Below are 12229 nucleotides of genomic sequence, written 5' to 3'. Positions count from 1 at the left end.
CACTTTTAAAATTTTCTCCCTCAGGTGGAATCTTCTGCTAGAGCAGATCTCAGAGCAGCTAAGGACCAGTAAGTCCTTGCTCGGACTGTGGCAGCGCTACAGGTCACTGTACAGCCAGTGCGTGACTGCAGTCCACAAACAGGAAGAACGTGCTGATCGACTTCTGAGGAGCGCCACTGACAGGGAGATAACTGAAGACGAAAGCAGTGCCTGGATTAAGGACTGCAATGTAAGCAGAGATGAGACACTGGAGCACGACATGTTAAACATTCTCTTCTGTAGTTATTGTCCAATGCCTGAGCTTAGCATTAGGTTATTACTGGATCCACATATTCTGTGGCTTAGAATATATCAGAGGATTCCTCCTGCTATCCCTCAATCTCCTTTCTGAGGAATTTGGGAATAAGCTCCTAAACTGCTTGTCAGCTCACTGTGACGGCTCACAAAGCTTCTATCCGCACTGCAGAATACCACCCTGTCCTTTTGTCCGCTTGAATGTAGATTCATGACACAACTAACAAAAGCCTTTTCAAAGGAGACTGCAAAGGGAAAGACAGGCCCCTGATTTACACTACAGGGGTCCCCCCCGGTGTCATGCTGGGTTTGTAGGACCGTACTGGGGCATGTCTAGAGACACACAGTCTTAATACTGTAAGCCGACTGTTTTTATTTTTTACTGCGGATCACTGATGCAAACCACCGCCAGACAAAGTTAAGAATTCAGAGCTGCTTACACTCTGTTTAAGAGTTTCTTCACTTTTATTGCTCACTCAAACTTGTTGTAGTCAGTGGCAAATGATACTTTAGTTTCCAAAAATTGCAATCCTTCCAAATACCACAAATAAAAACCCAACACATTTTGGGAAATTACCAGTTTTGGTTATAAATTCTTCTATGCCTGATGTGTGTGTGCAGGCATTCAGTGATTCCTAGCTTCTTTCTCTCTCTTCCTGAAAATATTATTGCAGGATTGCCTTTGTGACCAAGACGCGGTGCAGCAGTCCCTCCAGCAGCTGCAAACACTGGGAGAACAACTGAGGAGCCAAGTCGACGACTCCTCTGCGGCATCCCTTCAGTCCGACCATTTGTCGCTCACGCATCGCCTAGCGGCACTAGAGCACGCCCTGCACAGGCAACAGGATGTATTGCAGGTAGGGTTGTAGGAACTAGAAGAAAAAAGACACCTTAAAGAAAGGTATGCGATTGGTAATCCATTGAGTTTGTATTTACACTGTATCACCTGTCTGTCTCTAGTCTGGATCTGTGACGTGTGGGGTTTTCAGAGAGCAGCTAGACAAACTGATCTGCATGGCTGAGGAGGCTGAGGAGGTGTTGAAGGAGTCGGACCCAGTGGGTTCACCTGACCTTAATGTGGTCCAGACGCGTATAGAAAAACTCAAGGTATTAAGAATGGTCCACATTAGAAGATTTGTTTTTAATTTGTTATTTAACATTATATTTTTATGTGTCGCGTGTCCTCTAACTTACATAATACTTTTCCAGGGTCACCTGTTGAAGCTGAGCAGTCTATCTCCAGACTTGGAACGTGTTAACGAGATGGTGTACAGAATACCAGTCAGTGACAGAGACATTAAACGGCTTCAAAGTCTCAACAGAGCCTGGGCCACTCACTCTGCTCACCTCACCGAGAGGTTCAGGTACCAAAAATCCCCCTTTGGTTGCCTCAGGAAGGGACTCCAATGTAAACCTCTGCCAAATCAAACTACCTGCTGTGGGGGATCCTTTTTTATACAGTACAACTTCAGTGGGAAACCCCTAACATGGCTGAGCTCATCAGTGTCTTACTGAAAGCATTTTGGCATTTGTCTTTTTAGGTTCATGCTTCTTTGATATGAACTCTGATACATACAAAATATTTCCCACTGGGCATAAAATACAAGGGGTCAGAACTTCATTCTTACAGCATAGCAGACGGATACAAGTGTGCTAGAGTGTTTTTTCTCATGTTATTGCATTCTGGGCATTCTGAGACATGTGACATGTGCATGCTGTTTAAAGTGATCTGTAAATGTAGAACCAACCTGATGAGTTTGCTCTCAAAAGTGACCAGAGCGAGCATTTAGACATGATGCCAACCAGTTCAAACAAAGTCATATTATCGAAAGGAGTGCATGTTTGAAGGGGACGTAACAAACGTGGGCGAAGTCTTTTTATTCAGACTGTTGACCTTGAGATGTTTATACTGTCTGACTTCACAGTTAGTCATTTATTAAGTGTTATTTAAGTCTTTAAATAGTCACTTAGTCATTATTAAATAAGTGGCTGACCTGGAAAACATCTGAAACCCATAATAATGTTGATTCATGGAACAAAAGGTCCCAAAAGTCATAAACTTTTAATAAAGAAGCTGATAAAAAGGAAAAGATGCTACACTGACACTGATAGAGATGTGTCCTTCACTTATGCTAGATTATAACCTGCCATATCATAAAAAATCAATAGAAAACTATGAAAGTTTGATGAATTTAATAGTAGAAACATGCAAAGTTGTGACTACACAGTGCTATAGTGATCTTCTTTGTGGTGATGTAAATGTCTCTAATGAGGGCTCTATTCGTCTCCAGTAAACTGCAGTCGGTGCTGCTCCAGCAGCAGAGTTTCCTTGAGAAGTGTGAGGCCTGGATGGATTTCCTGACTCAGACTGAGAAGAAGCTAGGTGCTGAGATCTCAGGCAACTACCAGAGTCTGCTGGAGCAACAGAGAGACCATGAGGTCAGTGGTTGTCTGTATATATCAGCTTATTTGTGTGACATTAAAGGATTGCTGCTATGCTGTTTAGCATTTTCTTTGATTGTGTGCAGTGTTTTATTGATTCATATGTGTGCATGTGCAGTTGTTCCAGGCAGAAATGTTCAGCAGACAGCAGATTCTTTACTCCATCATAAGTGACGGGCATCGTTTGTTGGACCAAGGACAAGTTGATAAGAGGTAAAAGCACGCAGACAATTGCTAAATCTCTTTAAGAGTTTCAGGGAAATTAAGGCTAGAGGGATGCTAACACACTTTTCTTTCTCTTGCCATGCTAACAGTTACGACTTCAGTGTGAAATTGGCTTTGCTGAGCAATCAGTGGCAAGGTGTGGTGAGGCGGGCACAACAGCGGCGAGGCATCATCGATAGTCTGGTTCGGCAGTGGCAGAACTACCGGGAGATGGCAGAGAAGCTGCTCCGATGGCTACAGGAAGTGACCCGTGATCCAGATGTGCATCAGCCAGGAGAACCAGTGGCTCTGCAGCAGGCCAGAAACCTGCTAGATCAGATACAGGTAAGCTTCAGCAAGACATTTACAGCCTTATTACTTAAATCTTCTCTTTTGCTTTTTATACTAACTTTGTACTGATATTTTAAAATTTTCTTTTGAAATCTGTAAAAAAAAAAGACTGTAAAAACAAACTTTATAGCCTGAGCCTTTCACTCTTCAAACTCCAAAGCTTAATTGAGCACTAAATTAACCTAAAAACATCAAAATCCTGATCTGATAACAAAACTCTCTGCCTCATGTCTGCTCCTTCAGCTGAGGGAGCGAGTGCTTCAGCGGCAGCAAGGAGGCTACATCCTCACCGTAGAGGCCGGCAGGAGTCTGCTGCTGTCAGCGGACGCCAAGGCGGAGTCCACACTGCAGACTGAGCTGATGGAGATTCAGGAGAGGTGGAGGCATGCCCACCATCGCCTGGACCAGCAGAGGAGGCAGCTGCAGGGCTTACTGAAGGTCAGACGCCAGCTTCGAGAATAACTAATCTTCATAAAGTATACTTTTCTTTTCCTGCTCTCGTGATTGCTAGCACCATCTGGTTCATGTTTTCCTGAGTGTTATTGTTACAGTGATTTTACAGCAGTAAGTTTTTTGCAACGTCAAGTCTTTCTTGTACGTAGGCTAAGCCATGTCTCCCACATACTGCAGTGTAGAAAGGTGCTGTGAAGGGTGCTGAAGGGCATTGGCCCGTCTGAGCCTTTATTGAGCATGCCCAGTTGTACATATAGGACAGTGGAGCCAGGTTGTCACATTAATTATGCAGCGTTGCACCTTAAGGCCTGAAAAGAGGCGAAGTGCAGAGATGGAGCACTCTTCTGTCCTTATATAAATAGCTGAGCCTCTCTGCTCACACACTCAGGCTCAAGCACCACAAAATGGCACCAAGATTTAAAAAAAAAAAAAGTGCCAGCCCAGGGCAAACACAGACACACACATACAGGCACGCACACAGACTGCAGACACTGCAGTGAGCTGTAATGATTTGAACCCAGCGAGGTGGATTTTAGAGGCTGTGATAGTGCCCTGTTTAAAACGGGACTAAGTGACGCAGTTTAAAGACACATCCGGGGTTTTGGCTCTTTCATTGAAGGTCTTCGTCATACACTCTTTCCCCTGTGATCTGTGTTTTCTTCCCTGGTTTGCTCTTAATCAGCTGCTGTAGCATTTCTAGTCTTGTTTTGGCTCTTCTCTTACTATGACTCTTGCTTCAGGTATGCTGCCTTTCTCCACTGCTTACCAAATACTGTAATGTTTTATCATAAACTGGACTGCTGTTTAGTCTCTAAAAATAGCTGTAATCCACGTCCTCTGGAGCAGAACCTCCCTGTTTTTTGTTAGAGAGCTGTTTATGCTGTATCACTCTTTCTCGAGCTGCTACTTGAGAGCTTCAGAGCAAAGTGGGCCATTTGTAAGTGATGTGGTCTGACTTCAGCCTTGTGATGTGTGTCCTTGTTAGTCTGTAATTGTGTATTCTGCATTTTACTGCTTGTGATGCCATTGCTATGGCTGCAAGAAGAACACACAGCAACTTCCCTGTAAATGGGAAGGTCTGCAGTCAGTGTGTGTGTGTTATGTGTGTGTGTGTCAGGGGGGGTGTTTTCTGCTCTAATTCTTACTGTGCGTGTGCTTGCATAGAACTGGGAGCGATGTGAGAAGGGCATAGATGTGTCTTTGGAGAAGCTGAGGGCCTTCAAGAGAAAGCTGTCTGTGCTTCTGCCTGACCACCATGAGGAGCTGCACTCAGAGCAAATCAGATGCAAGGTGAGGAGAATATGATACTTTCTCTCTTTCTCGCACACACATACACACTCTTTTAAATATTCTTCATTTTTCTGTTTTAGCTTAATGCTTTACTGAAAGTGTTGATATGTAGATCCTCTCCACTCTCCATCCTACTGGCTGTTTCTCATCAGTCACATCCCCCCTCTCTCTCTCTCTGTCTAAACATTCACACATCAACAAACTCGGGCATGTCCTCTCGTTACCTCTTTAATCTATCTGCGGGGATAAACGGACAAACAGACGGAGCAGGAACAAAAAAAAGAAAAAAAAAAAAAAAAGCCCTTTTCTATCAGTCTGCTGTCTGATTGCGTGACCTTGTGTGCGGTAGTCAGGGTAGCTTTATTTTCCTTTGACATGTCATTTACGAAACTTTTTTTTGTTTTGTTTTGTTGTTTTTTTTAAGGGACCCTTTATTAATTTAAAGACTTTTTTAATTTGACCCAGGCCCTACCGTTCTCTTTTTTTTTTTTTTTTTTTTTTTTTTCTTTTACTTCATCTCCACCCAATAGTGCATGCAGTCATGTTTCATGCATCACACGTCCTCGGCTGCTCCTCGGGGGAGGAGGTGGAGGAGGAGGAGGACCGTGTGAGTAGCTGCACATAGAATCAGCTGAGGAGAAAGGGGGTGGGGAAAGAGAATGAGAGAGAGAGAGAGGGTGCGTGCGCATGAGACAGAGAGAGAGAGCATCCCTGTGTGTGTGTGTGTGTGTGTGTGTGTGTGTTCGTGCTTCCTTTTTGTGTGTGTGTGAGTTGCGTAATGGAGACATGCTCTGGGTCTGCAAATGATTACAGCACAGCAAAACCGTCACAATGACGGAGGAGGAGATGCAAGGTTGGATGCCTCTGTTACCTTATCTGCTATTAGCTTTGAATGTAGCTGTTTTTTGCATTGAATATGATGTGCTGCTGTTATTTTAGGGATTTACAGAAAACCAACGTCAAATCATAGCATTTGGCACCGCGCCTTCCTCTAATATTCATTGTCACTTTGCTGTTTTGCATTTTCTTGGTGTTTCGGGGGATGCAGGTGCTGCAGCTCAGCTTCAGCAGGCATGCTCTGTGGTTTTTCTTGCTTTAACCAGCTCTGGCTGTGCTCATCATGAGGGAATAAATCCCTCTCGACAGGCTCGCTACGGTCTTTGCATTCGAACGTGGGGACTGCTTGCCTTGCTTCTTTTTTCCTACTTAATTTCTCGTCGTCATGGATGCAGGAGCTGGAGAGCAGCGTGGAGGGCTGGACCGATGACCTTACTTCCTTATTCCTGCTGAGAGACTCTTTGGAGGGCGTGGTGAGTGCTGATGACATCACAGTTCTACAAGAACGCCTCCAGCTGCTACAGCGCCAGTGGGAGGAGGTCTGCCACCAGGTACATCCACGCAAACACACACATTGTTGTGTCTGCCATTTTTTTGTGTCTTTTTTTTTAAGGACTTTGCTCCAGTCTGGTTTCTGTTTTTAAAACCCTATTAATTTCTATTTAATTCATCTTCCACCAGTTATATTCTTTCTCTTGATATGCTCACTTTTGATACTGCTTTTGTCACATATTCTCACCCCTTCTCTTGTCCCTGTCTCCACCCGTGTCCCCTCAGCTTTCCCTGCGCAGGCAGCAGGTGAGCGAGAAGTTGAATGAGTGGGCCGTGTTCAATGAGAAGAATAAGGAACTGTGTGAGTGGCTCACACAGATGGAGAGCAAAGTCTCTCAGAATGGGGACATCAGTATCGATGAGATGATTGAAAAGCTGCGCAAGGTAATTTCAAAACAGTCTAATGCACTTGTAAAGAAACTACTAAAGAGTATGCTTTGATACAGAAGTATTGAGTACAGACAAATGAAAGAGTTGAGTCTGGCTTGTTTTGAAGTCTGAAAATGGCCAGTCTTGATTTACTAAAATACAGCACTGAACCGCTGTGTTAACCTCATGAATGTTTGCACACCAGGACTACCAGGAGGAGATCAGTGTCGCTCAGGAGAACAAGCAGCAGCTGCAGGTTATGGGTGAGCGTCTGGCCAGGGCCAGCCAAGACAGCAAGGCGACGGAAATCCAGCACAAACTCAACAAAGTCAGCGAGCGCTGGCAACACCTGCTGGATCTCATTGCAGCCAGGTGGGTGTACGAGACTTGAAAGGAAGGGTCCATGTCCAAACCACAAAGTTAAAGTAGTAAATGTTTCTCAAGCTGTCTTAAAGTTTGAACAGTTTTCAGTCAGGACAATACCAGGACATTATGTTGAATTAAATGTGTTTTTAATGCTGATAAGAAGCAGGCCGGATTTACTAAATGGGGCAAACTAGCATGTGAGTACAGTCCCTAAATAGCACCCATAGGTGTGGTTAGTTTTATAGGTGATTTATAGAAGTTGTGCTGTTGTCATTTCAATATCAATTGCAAAAAAATAAGACATGCTTTTTTTTAATATCAGTGCAATTAGTAAATTGCAAAAGTGTTACAAATGTTGGTAAATCAGTTTGCATGATTTATATGTTCTCCTTCCTATATTTTGCCCCTAAAGAAAGGAAGTCCTAAAAATACATGCAACAGGATCAGTTCCCATTGCTTTCACTCAAGCTTGTCATGTGTTTTTGTGTAAATACCAAAAGTACAGTTTTTACGCCAAAACCCAGTTTAATGCTGTGGTAAATCTGGCCCCTAGTGGGAACAAGGAGGTACTAGTTGAACTGGAGCCTGTGGGGAATTAATTTTCCCACAGTGCTGCTGAGGAATTTCCTTACCAGCATCATTGGGGCATTCATTTAGTGAAGCTGAGAGAGAGGTCGCATTCCTCATCACTCTTCCACTATGTTTTAGTGCTGATATGAAAGGTACTAAAAAAATGCACGCTGAAACTAGAACTGTAAGCGACGTAGGATTAGTGAATTGAAAGTGACCTGGCCCAAACTTTGCCTCTAGCTGCCCCGGTCTGCTGTCTTCCGGCAGTTCCCCTCTGGGACTGTACTGGGGGAAGGAGGAAAAGGAGAACTCTTTCTAACCTCACACAGACAGCTGCAGACTCTTTGTTTCTTATATCCTTCCTTTGCTAAAACAAAACATGAAGAGTGACCTTGTTCCTCTCACAGACTGAGCAGAATGTGTTGTAAGTTAACATTTTCATAGTCTTTGGATTTTGTCTTTTCAGTGGAAGCCATGTTTTATTACTATTGTCCATCGAGCTGCTTGTACATGCCCAAAGTTTACAGTCCTTACTGCTGTTCACACTCCCTCTGTGTGTCTGATATTCCAGCACAGTCCAGCTCTGCAGCACATGCCTCTGACTATAAGTCTCTTTTTAGAAACAGCAGCACTTGTCACTCCACTCGCACTTGAGCACACACACACATATCTGTTGGGGCTTCTCTTTTTTTTAACCTTGGAGAGCAACAGTTGATAAGTCACAGTTGTGCCACCCTGCCACTACCTGCTGGCCCTCCCACTCTGTGCACACAGAGTTGAGAGAAAGTCCCATGTGCTGCTCAGAGACGAAACAGAGCGTTCGGACTGACACTTCCCAAGGTTAAGATTGTCTTTAGGAATCCCGCACCCCCATGGTTTTGGATTTGGGTACGGATAATATGGAAGGATGCGCGAGCGAGGAGGATTTGCTGGATTGCGACTGCGATGTCAGCAGGCAGGATGACCTTTAGAATTTATATTACAATTTATATTTTATATTTATATTTTTTTTTTCAAAAGTGTTGTTTTCTCTTGTAAATCATATGCATTATGTTGCATTTTTAACATACTCCTGCTACCGTTTGTAGAAGTGCATATAAATAATATTTTAATTAGGTCATTAGTGCCTAATATAGAGGTTTTTGTTGCCCCAAGTATTTTAGCTTCATGAGTGCACATCTGGTTTAATTTGTGCTAATAATATGTTTTAAGTCTTAGCTAGTTGGTATTTTTCAGGAGGAGGCTAAAAACAAAAAGAGAGTTGTGTGTTGGTGTTCATGTGAGAGCAGCATCATTTGTTGGCTCACATCTTATCTGGCCCGAACGGATGCAGTGAAGCTGTGCAAACACGTACAAAAAGCAAGTTAAACAAATGTTTACCTATTTGAATTATTTGCAGTCTGTCATCGATGAGGATTACTTGTAAAGCTCTTCACTTTATTTCCCTGTGATGTAAAAAGTTAAACTGTTTTATCCTACAGTATTTCAAGTGTGACAGTAGGTTTAGGAAGTGGAGATGTGGTGTGCAACTGATATCATGCAGCACCCCATGCAAAGCAAAATCAAAGCAAAAGCAGGTTGCATACCCCAGTGCAGCCAGTCGTGTAATAATGGACTTTATATGAGGTGGAGGAGACTTGCTAAATGCATCTATTTTTAGAACATTATGGGCCTCGGTATGTTTATGCAACAAATAGCGGCCGCAGCCTTCGTTCTTACTGCGTCCGTGTGGTGACACACAGACAGGGTTGCATTGCTTTGCAGGGCGAGGCGCTGAATGTTGCACTTGCTGAACAAAACTTGTAGTTGGATGCCACCTAATATACAGCACGTTTTATCGATTGAAAGGTCAGTGTTTGAAAATGTCTGGAACTTACAGATCCAAAATGGTCCCCAGCTGTCATATGGGCTTCGAATCTGCTCACATGTGAAATAACACTCGATTTAGTCTATTATGCTAAGGTTGGTTAGTTCCTTCTTTAAAGCCTGCTTGTGTAATTTACCACCATATCCCTTTATATTCTGTTTTTTAAATTATTTATATTATATGCTGTCACCCACCTGAGCAAACTGTTAGATTTCCCTTATTTACAGTTCACAGTCGTACCAGTACTGACACTGACTTCTTCTCTGACTTCGTTCCAGGGTGAAGAAGCTCAGGGAAACCCTGGTGGCGGTACAGCAGTTGGATAAAAACATGAGCAGCCTTCGGTCATGGCTCGCTCACATTGAGACCGAGCTGTCCAAGCCCATCGTCTACGACACCTGTGATGACCAGGAGATTCAGAGGAAGCTCAACCAACAGCAGGTGGGAACCAGACGCACACGCGTAACTTTTACAAGGCTAATTTACTGATGTGTTCACGGGCCTTTTAGGTAATAAAAAAACAGAATAAAGAAAACAATGCCAGCATGTGGTAGGCATTGGTCTTACAAACCTACAGTGCAATGCTCAGATGTATAAGCACCTTTGCAAACACATAGAAGCAGATATGTATAATGTGTGTCTTTTTCTGCAAAGACTTAATTATAGCAGGACCGTATGACTCAAAGCAAGTTGGTGGAAAATGACACAGAAGCACATGAGGAAATCAAAGCATGACTCTAGCTGTTTGTTTACGTTCAGTGCTCTGTAGGTGTCAATAGACTTCCTCCTGCCAAGACGCTTCTCTAAATCTGGTCTGGATTCTGGGACCCCACTAACCTCGTTCCTCTTCCAGAGACGTACTTATCTTACACATGGATTTACTGTAGTTTGCCAGGAGGGCTGATTTTTATTTATGGTGCCAGAGGAGCTTTCTTTCTCTCAGAAAACTTTATGAGATGGGTCCTGAAAATCAAGTAATTATTCTGAATGTTCTCCAGGAGCTGCAAAGGGACATAGAGAAACACAGCACAGGCGTGGCGTCGGTGTTGAACCTGTGCGAAGTCCTGCTGCACGACTGCGATGCCTGCTCGACTGAGACGGAGTGCGATTCCATCCAGCAGGCCACCAGAGGGCTGGACCGACGCTGGAGGAACATCTGCGCCATGTCCATGGAGAGGAGGCTCAAGTCAGTGCATCCTCAGTAAATTCTGCCTAATTTGCAACAAGATTCTGCACTGGTGTTGAAATTCAAACAAACCCCCAATCAGCTTCAGAATCATGACAATTTGCTATCACCTCTGATACAAGTAATACAGTGACATATATTGATTTCAGAACATTTAGTGAGCTCGTTCAACCTCCCTCATGCTGTAACCTGTTATTCTGCAGGATTGAAGAAACTTGGAGGTTGTGGCAGAAGTTCCTGGATGATTACGGCAGGTTTGAGGATTGGCTCAAGACCTCAGAAAAAACAGCAGCCCTGCCTAATTCCTCTGGAGTTCTCTATACCGTCGCTAAAGAGGAGCTCAAGAAGTTTGAGGTTTGCATATTTAACATTTATTCCCACAACAAAGAGTAAAGGTCAGCCTCGGCTGCACAAGTTGCATGTGTTTATACAGTTAAAATACAGTGATAAATGTGAGAAGATCGAGACAGAAGAAAGAAGAGTGTCACATTGCAGAAACTCGTTTGCTCTGGTCTGCTCAGCTGCTGCTGTCTGTCACCGTGCATGTGCACATTCCTGCTAGCTGACTCGCCTGAGCCTTCGCCAACTGTCCTACTTGTGGCTGAACAGAGAGTTCATTTTAGTAGAATTGTAAAATTTTAGGATTTTAATTAGATTTAAAACGTAAGAGCTTAAATTAGACATAATTTCACATTTTTTAAGGATTTTGATTCAAAGTTTACTTTTGAATCAAATCTTTAGCCGACTGCAGCGACTTTCGCTTTTCAGAGTTGTTATTTTTGATATATCATCTGAACTTAAACCATATATAACCATTATAACCATCTGTAATCTTTGTGTATTTGTGTAGTGTAATATATATCCCTTTTCCTCTGGACTTATGTGTGTTGCAGGCTTTCCAGCGTCAAGTGCAGGAGTGCCTGACCCAGCTAGAGCTCATCAACAAGCAGTATCGTCGCCTGGCCCGGGAAAACCGCACAGACTCCTCCTGCCGTCTCAGGGAAATGGTGCACAATGGGAACAGGCGATGGGACAACCTGCAGAAGAGGGTGGCTGCAGTCATACGCAGGCTAAAGGTAGCTTTCTTTGAGGACTGTGAGGTTTTTGAAATCACCCTTGCATTGAGCTTATTTCTTTTTCTTTCTCTGGGCACTGGCTTTATTGAAAACAAATATCCAAAATCTGAAATCATAAAGCATGGCTGTTTGTCTGTCACAGCACTTCATCAGCCAGAGGGAGGAGTTTGAGACTGCACGTGACAGCATCCTGGTGTGGCTGACTGAGATGGACCTACAGCTCACCAACATAGAGCACTTCTCCGAGTGTGACGTACAGGCCAAAATCAAACAGCTCAGGGTAAGACGATTTTTTGAGTGCATGGCAGCATACTATTCTTTTCTCTCTTGTTTGATGAAATCACAATACTTGAGAACTGCTTTTGACATGTC

General features: G+C 43.5%; 1 protein-coding gene across 7 annotated transcripts in view; it reads left to right on the top strand.

The window, feature by feature from the left end:
- syne1a (spectrin repeat containing, nuclear envelope 1a) overlaps positions 1–12229 on the top strand; it is a 136165-nt gene that overhangs the window by 115469 nt on the left and 8467 nt on the right. For all 7 annotated transcript variants that reach the window (XM_084952168.1, XM_084952170.1, XM_084952169.1 and 4 more), the window contains 17 exons: positions 25–229; positions 969–1151; positions 1255–1401; positions 1504–1658; positions 2586–2733; positions 2855–2949; positions 3051–3285; positions 3535–3729; positions 4909–5034; positions 6267–6422; positions 6649–6807; positions 6998–7164; positions 9874–10036; positions 10594–10781; positions 10985–11135; positions 11675–11857; positions 12000–12137. In XM_084952168.1, coding sequence (XP_084808294.1) covers positions 25–229; positions 969–1151; positions 1255–1401; positions 1504–1658; positions 2586–2733; positions 2855–2949; positions 3051–3285; positions 3535–3729; positions 4909–5034; positions 6267–6422; positions 6649–6807; positions 6998–7164; positions 9874–10036; positions 10594–10781; positions 10985–11135; positions 11675–11857; positions 12000–12137 — 2794 coding nt within the window. The remainder of the gene's footprint in view (positions 1–24; positions 230–968; positions 1152–1254; positions 1402–1503; positions 1659–2585; positions 2734–2854; positions 2950–3050; positions 3286–3534; positions 3730–4908; positions 5035–6266; positions 6423–6648; positions 6808–6997; positions 7165–9873; positions 10037–10593; positions 10782–10984; positions 11136–11674; positions 11858–11999; positions 12138–12229) is intronic.

This window comes from Perissodus microlepis, chromosome 15, assembly GCF_051167445.1.
Source record: "Perissodus microlepis isolate ML-2025 ecotype Zambia chromosome 15, ASM5116744v1, whole genome shotgun sequence".
Taxonomy (NCBI): domain Eukaryota; kingdom Metazoa; phylum Chordata; class Actinopteri; order Cichliformes; family Cichlidae; genus Perissodus; species Perissodus microlepis.
The sequence above is the reverse complement of the archived record's forward strand: the minus strand, read 5'-3'. Positions and strand labels throughout refer to the sequence as shown.